Here is a 22,617-nt window from a genome sequence, read left to right as displayed (position 1 = left end):
AGGTGTTCATTGATGCCAAGCATTTTATGAACAGCATTGACTTCATCACGTGACTTGGGCACTGTCAGGGTAGAAGATGCTTTCAGACAAATCGAAAAAGCTTCCTCCCAGGAAACATTGGCGTGAAATAGCAACAATTCTGGAGATACTGCAAGAAATAATAAATATAACTTAATACTTAACTTGAATTACAATTAACTAGGAAGTAAAACTTTCAGTTAGTTTCAGTTAGGAGACACACATAACCATAGCTCTCAATGTGTGGTGTTACCAAAGTTAGAACAGAGATATCTCTCCAGGAAGTAATTTCAAATGGTACATCACCATTATCCTGTTTTCGAGAGTTTTCCAACTGAGAGTATAAATCCATTACATTACACTGCTCGAAATGGGGGACAATGGCGATAGACGGATTCAATTCTTGGAGATATTACAATAGGCAAATATCAAAAGCAGGTAAGATCACAATAATAGGAGATTAAAACTGGTTAAAATGACGATTAACGCATATCGAAACTTAGTGAGATGACAATAAGCGGAGAATAGAACTGGTTAGAATGACAATGAGCGGAAATCAAGATTACAATAATTAGCAGATAAACAAGGGAGAAATGATAAGGGAGATGATCAAAAATGTAACAGATAGAATATATATGCTGAAACATATTTGAAGTGACAGAAATATATCGTGGTGATATTAACACATGTTAACACGTTATCATTTCATTGAGAGGTTTCAGAAACACATAAACAAAGGGTCTGAAGGACACTTTTCTGAAAAAAACATCGACATAAAACAACTGGGAAATGGCAATTTTTGCTCATCTCCGTTTAACACACACAGCTTTGAGAGAGAGAGACTGTGAATTGTTAGAAAGGATCACACCTAAAAGATTACTTTTAGCTGTATTAGATGAATGAACCATCCATAATGTCTAAATATTTCTTATAAATGAGATGCATTATATAGAAACAAAAATATTTCCTTACCCATAATTCCATGACCTGTTGCTTCTCCATCAGTGTCCTGACGTAGACAAATCGACGCAAACAGGACTTTAACAATACAAATCAGGTCAGCTTTCATGACTTTAGGTTTTGAAGTTAGACAAACGTGCCCAAATAAAATGAATTGTATCAACATCGTATTTTCCTTGTATTATATACCGGATACTGCGACTTTTTGACATATGAATCGACTCTTCCGTATCATTTCATATCGGTACTTGAAAGTACTTGATTATGAAAATGATATCATATATAGTCTTGAATGAGAAATCATTTCAATTGAGATTCTTGAAGGTTTTTATTTTCCCGAGCCATGGCGAACAAAAATGAAAACTTCAAGATAACTTCCACAAACTTTTATGTGCAACCAACACAGCCATTGTCTTACGCCATTCTAAATTCGTGACGTAACGTCATTGACCATATCATGACATCACAATCAATTTCTGACTGGTGCAGTCAATGAAAAACGCTCCAGGGTATACTACACTACTGAATATTGTTGCGTAGATAAGATTTTGTGACCTTGACATTTGGCAATGTTTATGCACTAAATATGACTAAATGGTACCATTGTTTAAATAAGCGTTTTATAAAATGCCTTGTGTGACTTTCAAAAGAATCCGAAATATTATCATCTGTATAATTAATATCTGGCTGGGTTATAGTTAAATCATGTTTAAATGTTGAGAGCACGTAGTACTCTACAAGTCATTTGTAAATAAGTAAATCGCTTGTATTGAGTGAATGTCCATTAAGATCAGGTCCATTACGCTTCATAAGTAGGATAATTAAACATTTTTAAAATACTTGGTATACTTAGTGTCGAAACGGGTCGCTTTAGTTGTCAAGTATGTACAGTGTATATATCACATATCCACAAGGATTTTGAAACAACAACTATGCCCTTATGCAAATTTATTGGAAGGATATCTATATTGTTAAAAATCATCCATTAATTATTATAACAAACCTCTTCTTTCCTCATTGATCATTTTATTGTGATGAAGCCAAAGATATATACATTGGAGGACTCATTATTCAGAACGTTAAACAACTGTCCTGAAATCAACTTTACAAATATGGACTTATTATAGTGTACATGAGTAAAGTTTTGTGAAATGTATTAAATAACAAATGTTTAAGATGATTAGTCTAAAGTTTAAACTTTATTTTCCCCGAACGTCTTTCTATTTCATCAATTTGTACAATATTCCTACTTAAATGTACATCTAATAGTCTCATGAATATTTCGATATATTACCAAAACTATGTTTTTATCGTCATTATTTGGCTAATTTGTATCTTAGTTACATGTACAACTAGCTCAAGATTTCATGATTTTCATGATTTGATGACTTAAAGGGAACAGAAGTTATACACAACTGTATATATATTGAGAACCTGTCATTATCCTTGCGTATTAAAACGCACCCTGCAGGTTACATACTTAAATATTTACATTTGCTTCGGATAGTCTCAAGCTGAAGTTTGCCAACCACAATGTATTTATTTACCAATATTTCCATTCTACCCCAGTTTCCATTTTAGTTCTGTGTAAACCAGATCGGAGGCTATGAACTCCCACCTGGTCAAGCGTATGAATGAATTTTCGGTTGTCAGATTGAGTTGTCCACCAAAAAGTAATCCTGGTAAATGTAAATGTAATATTTACATTGTGTGTTGCATTCACCTACATAACATTGACACTCCAAGTTGTAGCATATAAGACTTTATACTACAAGGTACAGTGATGTAAATGTCTCTTAGGTAAATAGAGCTGGCCACCAGTCACTTTCACTTTGTTACCGATATACAGTGAACTGACATATACGAAGTTGCTGGACATAAACAAGGCCTTTAAAATGGTAATTAACTTTACAAAGCTATAAGATTATAACAAAACAAATTTATTCTCAAACATGTAGTTTGCCACAAAACATTATTATTCCGATAACATACTAGATTACCAAGTTTGTCAACTTCGTCTAGTAAAGCAGACGTCAATTTGACAGTCCATATTACAGATTTAGAATCCATTACTTCCTGACAGGATCGACTTCCTTTTTATAATTTCCATGGGTATTCTATTTTGGTAATCGCATCAATCCATCCTACGACAAGAAACCGTACATGATTCCCGTGAAAAACACTAGACACATTGTTTCGTGAAATCTCAGCGAGATCTGCATCACTTGTCAATAAAATATCAATGCGCAATTTTCCCCAATTACATTGTACAAATACAAATACATGTAATTATTTTTTAAAAACCTGGTGGGAGTTTACACTTTAATATCAATAATCAAATTTAATTTGAGACTATCCTACTTCATAAAATTGATATTCATGATGACACAACGAACTTTATTATTATGGCTGTTCTCGGATTTGGATTGGCTGACTACAGTATTTGTTTCGGCGAGAAATCTAAACGGTGTATTTCTCATTTTTATTTTTGTTTTCATATTTTATCGATATTTCAGAATGGAAATTAAAAAAAAAACATACACTGTTACCAGATGAGGGCGCATTTCTTTTTATCTTCCACCGTAAATGGCTTCATATCAACTGCATACCTCATCTGGTAATAGTGTATTGCTTAAATACGTATTGCGACTAGGCTTGCGAAAGATAATACAGCCATGTCATTAAATGTGCGATATTTGCTTATATCCATACTTTTTACATAAAAGTGGTTTAAATGTTATAAGATATGTAAGACATTAAGATGTTACATAATATAGGCATTTAGAAACAGTCAATGTAAACATCATTTTAACCGTGGCCATTATGTTGACAAAGCGTTGTCAATGACATCCATCAACTTCTTACGTTATACTATGACAGGTCAACCGATTTGATATTGCTTACATGGAAATTTGTCCTTTCGAAAACTTTAATAAAAGCGTACAACAAGCATTTGGTCCGATATAAATAGACATGTGAAGCATGTATAGATGTTGTAAAAGTCCTTAATCACACCTTTTTAACCAGAAACACTTATCAATATCACAGCATAATGTTTGCTCTCAGATTTATTAACAACCATTTACATATAATTCCTAAAGAAAAAAAGATATTTGCGCTCTCTGTGATCACTTTTGTCCGAATACTCGGGTAAACTTTCTTTTTAGCATAACATTTGATCCTGAACTTTAGATTGAAAATAAGTGTCGTCATTAACTAAATTTCTGAGAACGCAAAATTCTGTAGTATTCTGTGATGAAATGTGCACCCATCCTTCAATTACCCAAATATACATGAAAAACAAGCGTCCGACGAAAGTCAATGCAACTAATATAGGTGACTTTCAACTCAAGAATGTCGCTGAAGCAGTCAAATTGAATACAAACAAAATATATTGAACTAACTGCTCAGGACGATATAATAATCCATTCGGGTTTATGTGGTTAGTCTTACAGACCAAAAAATCGGATATTCCATGTCTGACTATAATTTAAGTTCTACTCATGGAGACGGAAACAATTTACATGTCATAATATCTGTTCCGTCTTATGGACTATGCGTCGGGAAACAAACTGTCCTAAAATAATTTATGGTATGGTAGCAGGCGAAACACAACCTAAATTTGATGCACAATTCTATGTAACAGATGCGTTCAGTAGAGCTGGTACACGTGCATTTCATTTTCACCTCGAGGCAATTGGTTGGTTACTACGAATGTTTCCCCACACACCGAAATAGAACTAGGCATGTGTATACCATCAATTGCTGTCAGAATCTCTCTAACCTTGTGCCGGTCTACAGAAATTTGGACCACGCTGTTGGACTGTTGGTCACAGACGTACACGTTCCCTTCATAGTCTACGTCTATTCCCGTCAACTGATTACTGCCACAAGAATAACGCGTTTTGTTACTTCGTCTACTTTTTTGGACGGGACAGGTAACATGTGCTTGTACAAATCTCAATGGACCTCCCCATGGGTTAGCTTTCAGTAAAACTTCTTTGGCCATTGTCACATTCATGGAAATCCTGACTATGCTGTCCGATACACAATCACTGACATCATCATCGACAACGCAACCATAAAACTGCGGTTCTGCAAAAGAATTTGATGTCATGCCAGGTTCGCGATCTGACAGACCGGCGTATAGTTGTTCTGACATCGAATCATAAGCCAGATGATAGCAGTGTTTTCTCAAGGTGTGAAATTTGACGACTTCGCCTTCTTTGGTCACAATATATATGTCACTTGGTGTGCTCACCATGAACATTTCATCCATATATGCTAAACCATAGCATTCTATGCGACCATTCGTGTTTATTGTCGATGAATAAATCAGTTTCGAATCCTGTACATTCACAACATGAATTACTTCCTCACTAGTGACAGCCACTGTGTTTCTACCTACCAAGCACATATCACATGTATTTGTCATCGCTATACAGTTCAAATATTGTCCTTCTTCTGTAAACAACATCAGTTTTCCCTCAACATTGTCACTAACAACAATGTGATGATCGGGTAATAATACAACTCCATGCTGACTGTCAAAATTAAAGGAATCATACGAATTCGATTCCATACTGATTTTCCTTAATTTCTTTGCACGGCATTTCGACAGCATTTTCGTAGATCTAATGCCTGCAGGTAATTCTTTTCTTTTCCTTTCAACGGTGATTCTACCCATGGATTTGTCGTCAATGGTATGCAAACCAGTATCGATATCGTGCTTGATACTGACAGATGTGAATGGTCTACCCAAGTTACAGATTAGATCATCACAGGCACGGACCTCCGTTAGACCTCTGTGGAACAGCTGTATGGTATGTACATTGTCCTCTCTTAGTATTGCTGCTCTGAACGCTTCCCTTGTAGTCTGCATAGACGCCTGCAGCCGATTACATTTCTGCTTGGACAAATCAGCCTTGGATTTCTCTCTTTTGTACGTTGAACTCAGCTCCTTGATTATCTCCTCCTGTTTTTTATCTAGACGGGTGTTGATCTGGTGTCGTAGGGAGATAATACTAGACAAACTAACATCCTGACATTGTTGCATGCTTTCTATCTGATCGTCGAAAGCTTTCACCATCAGTTCCATATAGTTGGACGACGTCCCTAGAGACTTCTCCATGTTGTCTAACTGGGAGGTTTTCTTCTGTTTGTCACAATACTCTTTTATCATCATCACCACTTCACAGCGTCTGTGTTCTGTGATAATACATTTGTTGCATCCGATAAACTGATGATCGTCACAATAACAGTCCATCTTTTCTTTGTGTGTAGAGCAAGTCAGTGGCAAAAGTTGTTTCCAACACACGTCAGGAGATGTCTCATTGATCGTTACAATATCGCAATCTCTGTGAATGACATCATGAAAATTTACTTTACATGGTTCGCAAAAGAAAGTTTTGTTGACATTACACCAGACCTCAGCTCGGGCTTCTATATTCTTTGTTGTCTTACAGGGTCCGCAAAGTTTTGAGACATGCGGAACCATTTGAAGATTGATTAAATTTTGAACATGGCTATTGGCCGGAAACTGCTCTGCCCAAGATTTCTTTGCTGCCGCGTGGTTTATAGGCGATGTGACCTTTCTACATACAGGACAAGGGAATGATGTCGCGGAGGCCATTTCACCCGACAAATCTGTGACGATGTAGGTACCAAGACATTCCTCACAAAAGGAATGTAGACAAGGAAGGGACTTTGGCTTTCGCATCTGCTCCAGGCAAATTGGACATTCAAGAAGACGATAGATCAATAGGTAATTGTTGTGACTTTTGTCTACATCAGGGAATGCTTCTCCTTGCTGTGCCATTGTAAATTCAATTTGTTTTGTTTTGTTTTCTGAAATGATGAGGAAATATCCATAACCAATCCCTTTACTAAAACAAAACTATAATTGATCTTTCTAAGTATGGAATATTTGGAAAAGTATGAAAAACAAGGAAAAACAGTTCTCTTGAGAAAAAAACACATTGGTAAATGATATGCGTAAGTCCATGGCAAACTTGAATATCGAGTTACACTAGAACCATTTTTGTAAGAATATGTCTTAAACGTTATCACTATTTCTCCTGGACAATTTTTTGTTTTTGATTGTCTGTTTGTTTGTTGGTTGGTTTTTTTTTCATTAACGATGTTGTTTAATAATCTAAGTTCACCTATTCGTTGGATCAGGTAAACAACCGACATCATTAGTGTATATATCAGCTAAGAAGAAGAAGAATACCATGGATAGGTGTTAATGAGAGACCCAAAAGTCGGATCAACACTTGATCTTGCAAATCAAGTGAAGAGTTGGAAGATTGCAAACGAAGCCGTTTTGGTTTAGACGAACTACAAAAATTGGTTGTGCTCCAGCTAGACTATGTTTGTACAGATTTTATTTTCGAAGTTCCATACAATGCCATTCTGATACAAATTTTACTGTTTAAGTTGACCCCTTGATAAGTGTTTATGTGTATATGTTTTATCTTTTAAACTAGATATGTGACAATAATTTCATGAAACATGTGATTCTTGAAAGGAGAATGTTTATGTTATGCTGTGTCTGAGATGTCATGTGATATTTAGATATTCACATGTGGGAGCATAAAGACAGCGTTTATATGTATATATGTATCTTCTGTTCTATTCCTCACAGGTAAGAAGATGGCCTTTCAGTATTTAACGTGAAAACACTTTAATTACTTGTTATATATAACAGACAGGTCTTTATCGTATCATGTTTCCTAAACAGCACGAGTTCATTCTGCGTAACCGCCTTTCTTAAAACATATTCAACGATTCGCCGAACATCCTGATAAAGTGGTTTCAATTTCGATATGCAAAGTGTAAATTTTGTATAATAAAACCCACAAAATTTTATCCAAAAGTACTTCCCTTTTGATATTCTAAACTAGATCACCTTTCAGAAGAGAGAGTCTAACGTTCTACCCCTGGCAGCTTTATAACGTTTCACGTTTCTAGGGCAATAGAAAAGTGACTTATATCCAGGAAGTAATGATAATTGAACTATGTTATTTATATATCTAAACATGAACTATTTTGATTGTAGTGAGTCAGAAGGACTTATGTACTCACAAGTGTAACTTCCGATCAAGGAGAGGTGTCGGCACAGAAAATTGGAGCCACTGATCTGAGTTGATTCGGATCTGTGTGTGCGTACGTTCTGTTGTTTTCCTTTCCGTTCAACCGGAAATGCGCAGTTTGTCGTGATAGGGGAATACCCTATGTTGTCCAGAATGCACTGGTACAACATAACAATTATTTCATGGTTAAATTCCTGAAATTTTCGCCGTAATATAAAAAAAAACTTTTACTAAAAGCGAGTTGCTTACGGAAAAGTATTAAAGTCATGACTTTGTCCCTTAATTCAAATTCTTTGTTACTCTTTTTTCTCGTATTTAACTTTTAATCAAACTTCGAAGAGTGACATGATCATGTATTATAAGTGATAACCTACAGAAATGGTTTTTTATGTTTTAAATAAGTAACGTTAAAGCAAAAACAATCAAATAACACAACAAAGCTAGACTTATATTATAAGTGATAACCTACAGAAATTTTTTTTATGTTTCAAATAAGTAACGTTAAAGCAAAAACAATCAAACAACACAACAAAGCTAGACTTATATTATAAGTGATAACCTACAGAAATGTTTTTTTATGTTTTAAATAAGTAACGTTAAAGCAAAAACAATCAAACAACACAACAAAGGTAGACTTATCGTGAAATACACAAATAAACCAATAATAAACGACTCACTTTTTATGAAGACAACACTTTTACAAATGTAGTTCTATGTCGTGCAAATATATGAAGTTAATATCAGGGGCAGTAACTCCGACAAATAAGATAAAAATATGGCGCACTCAATCACACATGTGATATTTGATGTTGACGGATTGCTGTTGGGTAAGTCGAAATTCATTCTAGCTGTAGAGTCTTTGGTTCATTTGATGTGAAATGTTTAGGATAGGAGACGACATATATATGTGCCTGTGGTATATACATACAATACAAGTCGATTATCTCTCTATAACACCAAATAGGTGAGAGTGTTACAGGTGTATATTGTAGTACAATGGATAACATATGCGTCTTTATCTATAGATGTGTCGTGCTTTCACTAATAGTGTACATATATAGTATGGAGACGTTCCCTGTATTACTTAACATATATAATATATAACACACCTATCACGTCAGTCGTTGACCATGATACTTTCGGGCGCGGTCTAATAGGACCTTAACACAGTTTTTAAGACCGATTGGCTGTCTACCTACGGTCAATAAAATCACAGTTAGAAATATTCTTTTCCGTTTTGTGAAATGCGGTAAAGAAGAGGACAATACTTGGATTGACAATAGAGTTAGAAGGTTGTTGCCGTTATACCTCGGATTTGTTCATATTTTGTTGTATTTTGTAAATAAATGTCACAATTTGTTGTTACCAATACTCCTAGCTACTTTATACAATATAAACAGGAAACAATTAATTTGCATTTTTCCTGTAAATTATTTGTCATGTTTGAGATATACAGGTATAGCAGATTGGTTATGAAAAATACATCATTACATGTATATATATTTATAAACTACATAACAATTACATTAACAGTAGAGACATGAAATTTGTGTAAAAAAAAATTTCCTCTGATTTCTGACATTTGATTGTCATGGTTACCTACTGAAAAAATGCTAAAAATGCAAAAATACTGCTAACTCCAGCCTAACACTACAACTTTCTAGAAGAAATTTAATTCTAACCACCTATCTTACAATTAACAACACTGTCATGGTAACAAAGTACTTACATTTCAGCAAATTCCAACTCGGAAATTCTTCATAACATGACCACATGTAAACACTATGAAAATTTCACTTCCTGTAAAACTAGTTTTTGCTGCGTAGACACAGATTCGAGACTGCCCAAATAGTAATCTCCAACACAAAGCTAAAATAGTATCCTGATAAAAATGAAACCCCACATTGTCCACTTAAACATGACAAGACCAATTTTAGCAAGGATTTTTTTTTCATTTTTAATTAAAACCTTTATAATGGGGTAATCTAATGAGCAAAAAAATCACCCATGGCCACACCGAGAAACTGTGTACTGCTACCTTTATGCCTCGGATTTGTTCATATTTTGTTATATTTTGTAAATAAATGTCACAATTTGTTGTTACCAATACTCCTAGCTACTTTATACAATATAAACATGCCACGAAAAATAAAATTGACTATCGATTGAAAAAGTTGTTTACTTTAATTAGGCGTATTTAAGAGTACGCTGATATCGTTTGCACAAAGAGACGAGTATGTTAAGAAGCTGAAGAAAATCAACGGGGAAGCTGCTAGAAATATATGTGGTGCAACAAAACCAACAAACATCGAGTAACTCTATCAAGAAACTGGTCGGGAATTATTAAGGGAAAGAAGAAGAAAGTACAAGCTTGATATTATAACAGACGTAAAACATTTTAATAAAGTTATATAATGGTCTGAGATGAACAAGGTTTCTCTTATATAATCCCATTTTAATTCTAAAATGTATATCTGGAATTCACTTAGGTGATATAAACTGCAGTAGATATTGTGACATTTTTGCAGACTCGGAAAGACTTTATGATACCATCAACGCACAGATCGCACAAGAATATGGTAGGACGTTTACACAAGATGTCAGACGTAAAATAAAGGGCAAGAAAGAAGCGGAAGTAGCGCAGAGTTTGATTGGTTTGTGTTATCGTAATAAAGAGTAGTACATCTAAATTATCATCATCATTTAAACATAGAAATATAATTTCCAAATAATTATGAGAAAACGTTTGTGACGGATCGACAATGATGTAAGATATAAAATTAACCATGTTTTCATCATCAGGCTAACACAATTTAAATGACCATAATAACATTAGCTAATGTAAGTAAGCTAATAAAGCTTTCTAGGATGACATTTTCCTTCATTTTTTCTACAGTATGCTCTAAAAAGATGTGTAATGTTTGAATACCTTTATACCTTTGTTCACAAACTTTAAAGCAAAATTGACAATTGTGAAAGAAGAAGTTATAGTGTAGAAATTAATATTATTGTTGTTTCTCATTTCAGAAGAGCTGGACCTACCCATTACAGTGCATGACTTTCTCATTAAAGACAGAGAACAACAGGAAATACTACTTCCTACTGTCGATTTACTTCCTGGTACAGTTGTGTTAGAATATGTGTTATACTAATTTATGTATCAAAACTACTTCATATGATAGTAAGAAAACACCATCTTTTTAAAGTTTTTTTTTTTTCATTTTGTTTATTAAAAAATAATGTAAAACATTCCCAACTCAATATATGTATATTTTAAACTTTTGTAATTGTTATCAATGTAAAGATCAATAATCAAGATGGTTTAGTTGTTAAAATAGAAATGTTTAAACTTAATCATTATTACCAATACCAAGGTGCTGAAAAGTTAGTGAGACATCTTCATAAACAGGGGATCCCTATCGCCATAGCAACTGGTTCTAGTAGCAGAAGTATGAGACTGAAAACGACACGTCACAAGGACCTCTTCAGCCTCTTCAACCACTTCGTTTATAGTAGTGATGATCCTGAAGTTATCAATAGTAAACCGGCTCCAGATTGCTTTTTACTTGCTTCAAGTCGATTTCCGGATCAACCGGAACCACGCAAGGTACTTAACATTTTATTCAATGCTGAATTATTTCTTCAAAGTATCTGTTCGGCCTAGGTTGTGCTCAGTCCAATTTCCTCAATGATTAAAGTTATACTATCTAGCTTCTTATTTAGAATAACTGTTTGATTATGGCTATAAGTAAGTATTTAAATGCTCCCAAGATGACAGCACAAAAACAATTCATCTGTCACGGATGATCTTTTATGTTGGCAGAACCAAGGTCCAAATTAGTAATCAATCCTAATTCAACAAAATCCCTTTGTTATTTATATCGGATCACTTTTTGTAACACTTTCTGACTTGTCAGTGTTCTCCATTCTAAATCACTTGTTATTTGTATATGAAGCGCTAACATGCTTCAATGAATTTGCATTTGTCCAATTGGCATTCATAAACCCATGAATGCCAACTGAAAACAGTTCAATTCTTAAATAAGGTTACTTCGTTACTTGTCCAGTGCCTGGTGTTCGAGGATGCTTGTAATGGCTTGCTGGCGGCCCACGCGGCTGGGATGCATTGCGTGTGGGTACCTGACCAGGACCAACCTCAGGAGGGATATAGAGAGATAGCTACACTGACCCTGGAATCTCTACTACAGTTTAAACCAGAACAGCTCGGCCTACCACCTTATAATGTGTAATGGTATGAATAAAGGCATTAAAGATATATATATATATATATTTATGCATTAAACATATATCAATATTTCGTCTTAACGAGTACTTTAAATTGTCCTATTCTCCTTGTATTTTTTCAGTATTGATCGTGTATTTTCTTTTATTCGGTTTCAGTTTAGGTAATAATTGTATTGGTATGTTTATATTTTATATGTGGTGATGTAAAACTGCTCACATGTAACGATCAAGAAAACGACATGAGAACAACAAAACATAAACAAAACGTAAGTTAAAGTCAGGCCGTCCTAATCCTCGGCTCAACGGAGTAAACATACCATAATGATAAACCTTCCAGGAGGAAATACGCCCGACAGAATCACGAAAAAAGGAGATAGTTATATCCCAAATACCACATTTACAATCAAATGATGCTGGATATTTGGGTGAAGAGTTTGAAGTTCAGAGCTAATTTTCAAATCAAATATCATTTACACTTGAATTATGCTCTGTCGTGTTGTACGTATGTTGAATTAAAAAGTAAGATACTGATTGACCATTCCATGATAATAATTATGTAACATATTCTCAATGAATAATTTTCATGATCTAATCCTCGATATACACATGAATTCTGACGCTAGCCGAAAGACGGTGGCCATCTCTCCTGTTGAGGCCGATGATAGACTTTTGAGATACATATTACAACGACATACTTAAATGTATCCTCGAAATGTGAAGTGGAGGGTACGATGAGTTGTTTCTTGACGATGCTTGTCCACGGTAACTGTTGTGTTATCGATCTACTTTGATGACTTAATACATTTACAATTCTGAGATACAGGTGACATGATAATAATATAATAAACTTTTTTTGTTTTACAACAATTGCGAAGAAAGTTTTTCCAACTTATATAAATCAATCTTGTTGGCTCGGATGGAAGCACGCGAGGGGTCTTAGTGTGGAAGGAAACCAGAGTACCCGAGGAAAACCCACGAGGTCGGGCAAGTGAACCCATACCTTTTTCACATCCATTTCGGGAATGGAACCCCGGACGGCAAGGTGAAAGGTGAGTGCGTTACCACTGTGCTACCCGACCACCCATGCGACAAATTCGGGTATGTACACCAGGGATGAATATAAAATACAATTAAGATAATCAACGAAGAGAAACATTTTAAGCCTTTCCGGTTGGTTCGACCTACACCAAGACCCGTATCTATCGATAACTTTAATATCGTCAATAGTTGAAATGAGTTTTGATTGGCTAAGAACAATTGAGGGATCTTTTCAACCAAAATTGTTCTTAGTTTGTGTTGAATACCTTTGATATTTGCGACAATCACATCACTTTTGTACTTAAATTGTTTTATGATGGGGAGAATATGCTTGTTTTATATATTTACTGGATTATTTTTTTTATAACTTCGTGTTAACTAAAAATACAAGATCAAACCGGCAATATGTTCTGAAAAACAAACATATCGTCCTCTTATTTATTACGTAATCATTTCTCCCTATTTTGAATATTGACCCCAGCTTTATCTGAGATATATTTCCAAATATTTTGTCATCTTTATGATATACAGAGAGACTTAAGAATAAAAGAAATCGGATAAATGAGACTTGCGCTTTTTAACATGTCTTATTCTAAATTGAAAATCAAGAAGAAGATAACCTTCAAGCAATGAGGAAACTCTTTTACCTAGGCTAAATGATTTCATGTGTTCGTTAATTGTGATCTCCTATGTACCGAGTTATCTCGAAGCAGTTCCTTCTTTCTGTCACAGATACAGCCCTTATAACCTAATTCGGGTACGTTTCATGCCCTCTTACAACTGGTTTGTTGGTTGGGTGATTAGGTACAGGTTTTACGTCTCAGTAACTCGTCCTATCTCTAGGCATTGTCTCACCAACGAATGTTAGTGGTCTGACAACATACTCCTTCAAACTGATGAAGTAACTTACATAATGAAATATTACACATCAGGATTCGTTATATAACAATAACACCAACCTTTGTCTGAAAAACAGGAGGTAAACACGTTTCATTTGATCTCAGAATTTGTTTTACGAGACACGCAATTTTAATCATTAGTTGAACTTTTCTCAAGCGGGTTAAGGAAATCACAGAATATAAGTAGTTGGATAGGTAGCGTTGAAAAGGTACAGTATAAAATTTGTGCGATACTTGAAAAATAAGGTCATGAGTTTTTTACTTAAAGCTTAAAAAAATGTCCTTGCTTTACTCTTTGGTTTACTTCATGTTTAATCACAGACTTAGATATAAATGTAGATATAGATATAAGATATATGTTTGATATAGATCAATATTTAAGTCCGTGCTTTTATGAAACGTATCATCAATGTTTACAATATCTTATAGAAATAAACGAATCATGTTGGATCGCCGTTTCGACATATTCCCAAAAACTATTTAAAAGCGTCAAAGAAAACAGTTTCCATTTCCCTTGAATTCTTAACAAAATGTCATTAATGATCACGGAAAAAATAGTTTAACGTAAAAATGTTTTTAAGTCGGTGGGGAAGTAAAACAAAATGAACATTTTGAACAGTTTTCTCATTTCTGCGTTTCTGAATGGAAAGTATGTACACAAATGTTATTTCTATATAGTTTTTCATTATGTTATGTTAAACAACTTTGAAAGGCAAAATACATGAACAATGTATTGTACATATGATAACTCTGACATATGATTACTTCATAAATCTGTTTAAGAAACCAAACGACAGAATAGTGGATAACTATATTACTTTATTATTACGTCAATAGCAAACTTTGTACCGAGCGAATAATGGTATTAAATAAATATATACTATAATGCAGTTGTTAAATATTAATTAAACATTTTCACTCGAGTGTTTCCCGACTCTTTGTTAGGTTTTCCAAATACGTATTTGTTCATAAACTGTGCATCGCGTGACATCATCTCCCTTTGGACGAGATTAATCGGCGTCGGAAATGACATGTGCTCCACATGACCAGTCAGTGGTGCCGCCTGGTGGTGGGACAAATAAGATGTTTGAGACTGCTCAGCAACTGGTCCCAACCATGATGGTTGATAATACGAGTAGTCCCCGGTAATGAGAGACCATGGCTGCCACGTTCCCTCCTTATTAGGAGCAACCTCTGTCGATGGGGCTGATTGCAACTGAGTAACGGGTTCGGTCTTCGTGGCGGAGTATTCATCTGTGGTAAATAACAATATCGATAATAATAGTTACCCTTAATCCCATTTATATCATCTGCGTTTTAAACAATGATGATAATAAAAATAATAAACCTTCTTTATTGAGGATGAAACATGTTTAACCAAACGGCTAATCCTCCACATGGTCCTCTTGTTAGTTAAATATATGGATTAATTACAAAATTAAATTACAAGAACAGTATACACAATAATATAAAACAGAATCACATCAATTAAATGGCTATTGCCTAATATACATAACACGCTAACATAGCAAAAGGTAAAAACTGACCCAGTAATACGCTTATGCATCATAATCTAAAATAAGTTTATTACCAAATAAAGAGATGAAATTTAAAAGTATGAAGATGTTTGATAAGCTTTAGTTTAAAACTGGGTAATGTTTTTATAGTCTTCAACTCATTTGGAAGCCTATTCCAAAGTTGGATACTAGCAATAAGAATTTGTTTACTATAGAATGTTGTTCTGTGTTTTGGAACCCTGATGTTGTTTGCATCTGAAAACCTAGTACTTCTAGAATGGCCTTTCTGTACCAAGCAAACATTTTCTGATAAGTAATCTGGCACTGTTCCATGTAGACATTTAAACACCATACATAATATTCTGAATGTAAGATTTGATTCAATGGGCATCAACTTTAACATTAGAAACATATCCCTAGATGGAGTCTCGTATGGAACCTCTAAAATAGTTCTGGCTGCCTGTTTTTGAGCCATGGGTAACTGATTCATCAGTTTAGCTGTACACCCAGACCAAACTGTGCTGCAATATATAAAATGTGGGAATATGCAAGAGTTATAAAACTTCAGTCTGCCACTGATATTTACGAATTCTACATAACAGTCCTAAGCGCTGTCTGATTTTGGTAACAATGGATGAAATATGTCCATGGAATGACAAGCACTCATCTATATACACCCAATTTTATTTCTTGGCCAACCTGCTCCAAAGAAACATCTTTCATATAAAAATATCGAGAATAGTCATTACGTGATAATTTTTGTTTTGAAGCAACTAGCATGCATTTGGCATTTGAAGCACGATTTCTTGAAACAATATTAAAAACGCATGTACGTGTAGCATGCCTTAAAGCATTACACATATCTATAAAATATTGTATAACAAGTGAATTTAAACTTTCAAAACAAATGAAAATGAGATACAGAAGAGGGAAACTGCAGATTACAGCTGTTACGTTTTTCTCGTCAGGGATGTTAAGGCGCTTAATTGTTGAAATCTAGGGGGCATCGGAGGAAAACACGGTAAATTTCATTACACTACAGTACTATTGCTGAAACCTAGCAGACATCTGAAGAAATAAGTTAAAAACTATTTCCGCACATTACAGCACTATTGCTGAGATCTAGGAGAGACCTGAGGAAGTTAAAAACTATTTCAGCACACTACAGCACTATTGTTGATACATAGGAGAGGCCTGAGGAAGGTAAAAACTATTTCAGCGCACCACAGTGCTATTGTTGAAACCTAGGAGGCGTTTGAGGAAATTAGAGAAGATTTTAGCACACTACAGTACTATATATCTTTTTTGATGCCGTTCTAGTTGTCGATGGTGTAATTTAACACAGCATCAAACTAAATACAATACATCTGTACATAGATTCGTGTCATTCCTGTAGGAAATAAATGTAATACTCACCCTCAGGGCAAAGGTCAACTTTTGGTGCTACCCCTTTCCTCCATTTGGCGCGTCTGTTTTGAAACCAGATCTGTGGATAAATACAAAACAGTATAGAGTTTAGATATTGGTTGATTGCTATAGCTTGTAACGGGAATGTTTGTCTCGTTCGGGGTGTCTAGTATACACAACTTAACTACTTGTATATCACTAGAAATCAAATGTTATTTACTGGAAATACTCCAGACAAGGACGCCTTATAACCTTCAGCCAAGATAAATGTGAATTTATATTGATATATTATAATATAAAACATAAAATAGACGACACTTCTGATCCATAAGTGTTTTCAGTAACAACTGAGATTAGACAACTTACTGTTCCAGGACTAAACATTGGACCTTTCAAACTCGGTTTTGTAGATGGATTATAAATAAATGTCAAGTAAATGCATGTAAATTGCAAAGATATGGTTTTTAATCTTCTCTATATCATTCTTTAAAGTAACGATTGATAGTTGTATAAAACTGGTACGCAACATCTGTTGTTAATTACTCGGATAGGGAAAGAAGAATATTAAGAATTGAAGACAAAATTTGTACAATGCAAGAGGGATTTATTACAAACCTGCACTCTGGATTCATTTAAGGTCAGTTTTCGTGCCAAATCTTCTCTGGTAACTACATCCGGGTAAGGGGCACGGCGGAATGCCTTTTCCATCTCCTTCAGTTGGAAAGGTGAAAACGTGGTTCTGAGTCATCAAAGAAAACATGCAAGAATGAAAATATGTCTTCTGTTATTCAGGTACAAGTTACAGTAAACTTTTACTACTTTTTCTTTAAAAGAAGGAAATAGCGTTGTGGCGTTGTTTTGAAACAAACATGATGATTAATGATACAACCGACAACACCATTATAAAAAGGTGTGTCAACACTTGTAACGTCATGAGAATATTGCCGATGCTTATAAAAACACTCAAAGTAAGTGGTAAACATAATCTTGAATTCATTTCAATTTCATACGAGATTGATAAAAATGGCGAATACTGTTTCAGCTTATTATTCCATAGGCTCGTTCGAATGAAAAGCTCAAAATCCCATGTGAAATGGAAACCCATGCAAGATCCACTAATACGATAATTAAGGCCTAAACTACTACTCATGTATTGGCAACTGAAAGCAACGAGGATACTGAATAATGGACAAGCCTTGTCGACAAAGATGATTATTAATGCATTAACACAATGAAGTATGCGAATTAATGATCAAATAGGTTCCTTAGTTATTACCCCCATATTGTACAACATACATTTGTTGACCGGGTTTGAGGTTAACATAACACATGTTAACCGAAAATCCAGTCTACAAACATTTTGTTATACCTTCTTCCCTTGATATAAGAAAACGAATCATTAATGCCATCGATGTCTTCAGCGGTAAATTCAGGAAATCTGTTCAAGATGGCAGACGACACGTTAACATCGGATCGGAAGCTGACGTCAGCAGTACTTTCTAGAAAGGAGGGGGAGAGGGGCACTATTGTTTAAAGGCGGAAATTGTGGAGTAACGACCGGGGAGTGCTGAACAATAATGAGTTGTGACGTAACCAGTAAACATCGACAGATGTTTATCGGTAACCATGGTTCTGGGGCAAACATCTGGAATTTTAGACTTTATTCAATATAAAAAAAGTATAAAGAATAAGTAGTATGGTATCCGAATAAATCTTAAGATTGAAAGAAGAAAAAACTTAATAAATAATATCATCAATTCATAAACCGCTCTGAAACATATTCAGAATTATATTAATGTCAAACACATATATAGATTAGTATGCAACAAACACACGGGATTGATAAAAAAAAACCCAATTCTGTGTCGTTTTTTTATATTGTTCTTTGATTGCCCACTTACCTGTGTCGAGGTTTGCGGCCCTTGTTCGAGGTGACCAATGAACTAGCAATGTCTTCTGACATGTCGTTCTTCTTTAGAACCATGGCGTGAAGTCTCTGTAAACTTCTTACAGCTAAAAATTGAAAAGAAACCCTATTGAGAGAAGCCATTTAAGTCTTCGACTAATAAGTAATAAGAACACCAATAAACTTTCCATGTCTGTAATTTTACATCTTGCCACGTTCGTGTGAAATGTTTCTTTAAAATTCTTAATATCGGTAAAAACCATGTTCAGCTTCTTTTGGATTCCGCATCACGGATTCCTGCAGCTGACTCTCTCTGAACTCCTTGTCCTATTTTCCTTTTGCTTTTTTCATGAGTATTCGTGTAAATCTCTCTTTTGTTCATATTTTACCCTTCTGATTACATTTACATGTTGGCATTTTCTCGTTGTTTTTGAGGTTGTATAAAATTCTTTGATCCTTTTGATCAATTAGTTGATAATTGTATAGATATGGGCGATTGCGTTAATTCGCTTCGTAAAACATTCCAGTATTTCTATGGTATGCATTGTGCTGTTCGGTCACCCTAAATGACATGCAGTAATAACTCGATATGATATTTATTCAACCTCCTTGATTGTTAATTACCAACGTATTTCAACATTCTCTCTGCTTGAGTTTTACCTAGATGCAATGCTTATTATGGTAACAGTATGCTTGGAAAGTCACATAATGAATAAATAAACATTTGTTTGTAAAATATAATATGTTGAGATGTTAAGTATATCAAAACTCTATTGAGATGAAAATGGCCTGTAGAAAGGTCAACATTTAGAAAATTAGAAGAAAAAAAGATATTCCTGATGACCAATTTTCATTTGAGTTGGAAGATACAGAACGTATTGAAATACATTACTTAGAGTGTTATAATTAAAAGTGAATATAATAGGAGTTTTTACATGTATACAATAACTTTAGATAAGAGTTTATTTCTTGGTACAGTTTACGTCCATTCGTCCTTCGTGGACTCTTCAGTCATGTTTGAAGGTAAAATTCTAGAAACCCATACCAGAAGATAGGTACATCATAATCAATATCGGAAATGGTAGATTATATACAAAGGGACCCAATTATTTCTTTTTGGGGGTCAAATAAGAATCACCCAATTATTGTCTTACACAAACAAGACGTACATAACAGTTAATGGGTTAGGTACGGTTGATCAAATCCGGAATCGTAAATTTCACATTTAAGATCTCAAGACAAATCCTTTTTCTTTTAACCTATTTGGTGTCATACATATCAAGCCAACCTAACTTGTCATGTTTTATAAAAGATGCTTACATTTCGAATGTACTAGAGCAGCCAGCTTACATTTGGAAATGTCATTCTATCAAAGACAAAAGCTAAGATTAGTTACATTCTAACATTCTTAAAGTTCTAAAATTCTAAAACATCTGTTAAAGAAATCTTATATAAACATAGATACAATGTAGATATTGTTTATAAGAAAGTATATAACTAAATCAATCTCCGTGGTTTCATTATAACAGAATGACAAAGCATTGCTATGTTCAAATAAATACACAATGTGGTCTATCAACTCGATAATTTTCTTAACGTAGTTTTGATAAATATATTGTTCTGGGAGGAGGGAAAACTTTGTTGTAAAGTTTTGAATTGTGAAACTTTATTTCATTTGACAATAAGGAAGGAAACCAGCTGCTTTAAAGATATGGTTTCATTATATCGGTTGTTTAACACACGTTGTATCTTAACATTGGTGGTCGCTTTATACAGGGGTTCTGTTACAGACGATATATAATAACAGGATGAAAGGAAAATGATGATTTCTTACTAGTAACTTTGGTTTTTTGAAATAAATTATGATGTGGTCAAAATTTTTGAAGTTTCTGGAGAATTTTGAGCTGAAATTTGATTGCGAATATAAACTAACCTATTTATTGACAAACATCGTTATGTCGAAGTTTTATTGAACCGTCAAAAATAAGCAAGATATGTATGAAACCTGAGCCTTATTTATCAAAATAGAATGACACAAGATACAACATTATGTCGTGACAGGAAAATTACATATCCTGTTAGCATGATTTGTTTTTACGAAGTCTCATTTCATTTGCATTGTGAATGTTGACAAAACACATCAATCAAGATATTGCTGCCTTTCTCACGTTTACAACAATATGAATGTAATAGCATACAGAAATCTTCTAAATCAAGTGCAAGGGCGTTGCATTATAAATGTTCAGATTTCAGGATGTACCCAGGATCGTGAACAGAAAAAGTGGGAACTACCAGGTGAGAGTATCCACTGAATTAGGTGGACACTGGAATGCATAACGAGTATCTAGAAGTACTACATTTTAATACAAAATAGATACACTGCCTAGTAATGCCTTATAGGAATCTAAGAGTAAATATAGATATCATGACCTACATCTGCGTTAACACAGAACACTCATATTCAATTTTTAAATTATATTCATATTTGTTCATCTATGATCAAGAAATGATGATGAACTGGCAATACATGTTTTGTATTTTGTTTCTAGTTTAAAACCCGTTAATCCGAGATGAAGATTTGTTTCATTAAAGTGATAAATCTCAAGGACATGATAATAAAAAGTTTATTTTACTTCGGAAGCATCACAAAGTCGTCAAAGTATAAATTCGAAAGTATACAGGATTGTATTTAAATCGGCACAATTCCCAAAACATTTGTAGTAGCAACGGGATGTCACCCATCACAACGATATTTTCTAGTACATGTTTTAAAGTTATATTACACATATGATACAAGGTTATGAATACATGACGGTATTTTCTATGTTTTCGTTGTGTAAGAATGATTATTATTACCACTGACCTGAGCTTTCCTGGCCGTCGAGTTCTACCTTCATGTTGTTCTGCCTCCGATAACTCTTATCGTCTAAATAACAAAACAATCCGTCAAAATTCACAAACTATCGACGAAAAAGAACGATGTAAAATGAATATTTAAAATAAGTTTGATTAAATTCACAAGTGGTCAGTCCGGAATCAATTTCTGAAATATTTTGTAAGAGGAAGGCTTATATATAGCCCGTGTAATTTCTACAACAATTGACAGCATATGATCACAGCGTTAATAGCCAATTAGAGTGAGTAAATCGGTACGACAATGCCACAGCCGTCTGTAGGGGCGGTAATCACCACTACATTAGCCATTAACTGCCTCATTGTGTTCCTGTTATAGCACTGTCATGTTTATCCCTTCGGATCCGGATTCCGTTTAATTCAGATGATGACAGACATGATTTTGTTAAATGGTTAGTTATCACTTACCAGAATCAGTAGTGATTTTCTATTTCATCATGTGTCTTACTTCTCAGGAATGAAATGCAACACCCACACTAGATCTACACCTGTAATTAATTCGGGGTACTTGTAATGTTACTCTGTAATCTAACTGACAGTAGCATGTGTCCAATTTGCATTTGTGCTGCATTTCGCTCACTCTTTTCCACACTCCAGCAAGTTGCCTTTAATCTGTCCAC

General features: G+C 34.4%; 3 protein-coding genes across 3 annotated transcripts; 1 reads left to right on the top strand and 2 right to left on the bottom strand.

Moving 5' to 3' along the window:
* Nucleotides 1-4,630: 4,630 nt before the first annotated feature.
* LOC132561935 (uncharacterized) lies at nucleotides 4,631-6,796 on the bottom strand. The gene has a single exon (XM_060226652.1). It carries the CDS (start codon nucleotides 6,794-6,796, stop codon nucleotides 4,631-4,633), a length of 2,166 nt encoding a protein of 721 aa, XP_060082635.1.
* Nucleotides 6,797-8,847: 2,051 nt separating this feature from the next.
* Nucleotides 8,848-12,322, top strand: LOC132561946 (probable pseudouridine-5'-phosphatase). Its single transcript, XM_060226666.1, has 5 exons — nucleotides 8,848-8,899; nucleotides 10,601-10,726; nucleotides 11,100-11,192; nucleotides 11,447-11,679; nucleotides 12,140-12,322. Exons 1-5 carry the CDS (start codon nucleotides 8,848-8,850, stop codon nucleotides 12,320-12,322), a joined length of 687 nt encoding a protein of 228 aa, XP_060082649.1.
* Nucleotides 12,323-15,053: 2,731 nt separating this feature from the next.
* On the bottom strand, nucleotides 15,054-22,069 carry LOC132561943 (retinal homeobox protein Rx1-like). The gene is made up of 5 exons (XM_060226660.1): nucleotides 21,948-22,069; nucleotides 19,080-19,191; nucleotides 17,794-17,917; nucleotides 17,188-17,257; nucleotides 15,054-15,508 (listed from the first exon to the last, which is right to left on the bottom strand). The coding sequence occupies exons 1-5, from the start codon at nucleotides 21,979-21,981 to the stop codon at nucleotides 15,156-15,158; spliced, it is 693 nt and encodes a 230-aa protein (XP_060082643.1). The 5' UTR covers nucleotides 21,982-22,069; the 3' UTR covers nucleotides 15,054-15,155.
* Nucleotides 22,070-22,617: the final 548 nt, after the last annotated feature.

The sequence above is a fragment of the Ylistrum balloti genome, unplaced genomic scaffold (genome assembly GCF_031769215.1).
Source record: "Ylistrum balloti isolate Yb309-2 unplaced genomic scaffold, AGI_CSIRO_Ybal_v1 Utg371310, whole genome shotgun sequence".
Taxonomy (NCBI): domain Eukaryota; kingdom Metazoa; phylum Mollusca; class Bivalvia; order Pectinida; family Pectinidae; genus Ylistrum; species Ylistrum balloti.
The sequence above is the reverse complement of the archived record's forward strand: the minus strand, read 5'-3'. Positions and strand labels throughout refer to the sequence as shown.

Excerpts from the sequence above, each read along its gene's own strand:
- LOC132561943 (XM_060226660.1), bottom strand. The coding sequence starts at position 21,981 with ATGAAGGTAGAACTCGACGGCCAGGAAAGCTCAG. Across the intron at positions 17,918-19,079 it reads GGCCGCAAACCTCGACACAG|AACCACGTTTTCACCTTTCC; the intron begins GTAAGTGGGCAA and ends TTGATGACTCAG. Across the intron at positions 15,509-17,187 it reads AGTTGACCTTTGCCCTGAGG|ATGAATACTCCGCCACGAAG; the intron begins GTGAGTATTACA and ends TATTTACCACAG.
- LOC132561946 (XM_060226666.1), top strand. The coding sequence starts at position 8,848 with ATGGCGCACTCAATCACACATGTGATATTTGATGTTGACGGATTGCTG. Across the intron at positions 8,900-10,600 it reads TGTTGACGGATTGCTGTTGG|ACTCGGAAAGACTTTATGAT; the intron begins GTAAGTCGAAAT and ends ACATTTTTGCAG. Across the intron at positions 11,193-11,446 it reads TACTGTCGATTTACTTCCTG|GTGCTGAAAAGTTAGTGAGA; the intron begins GTACAGTTGTGT and ends ACCAATACCAAG.
- LOC132561935 (XM_060226652.1), bottom strand. The coding sequence starts at position 6,796 with ATGGCACAGCAAGGAGAAGCATTCCCTGATGTAGACAAAAGTCACAAC.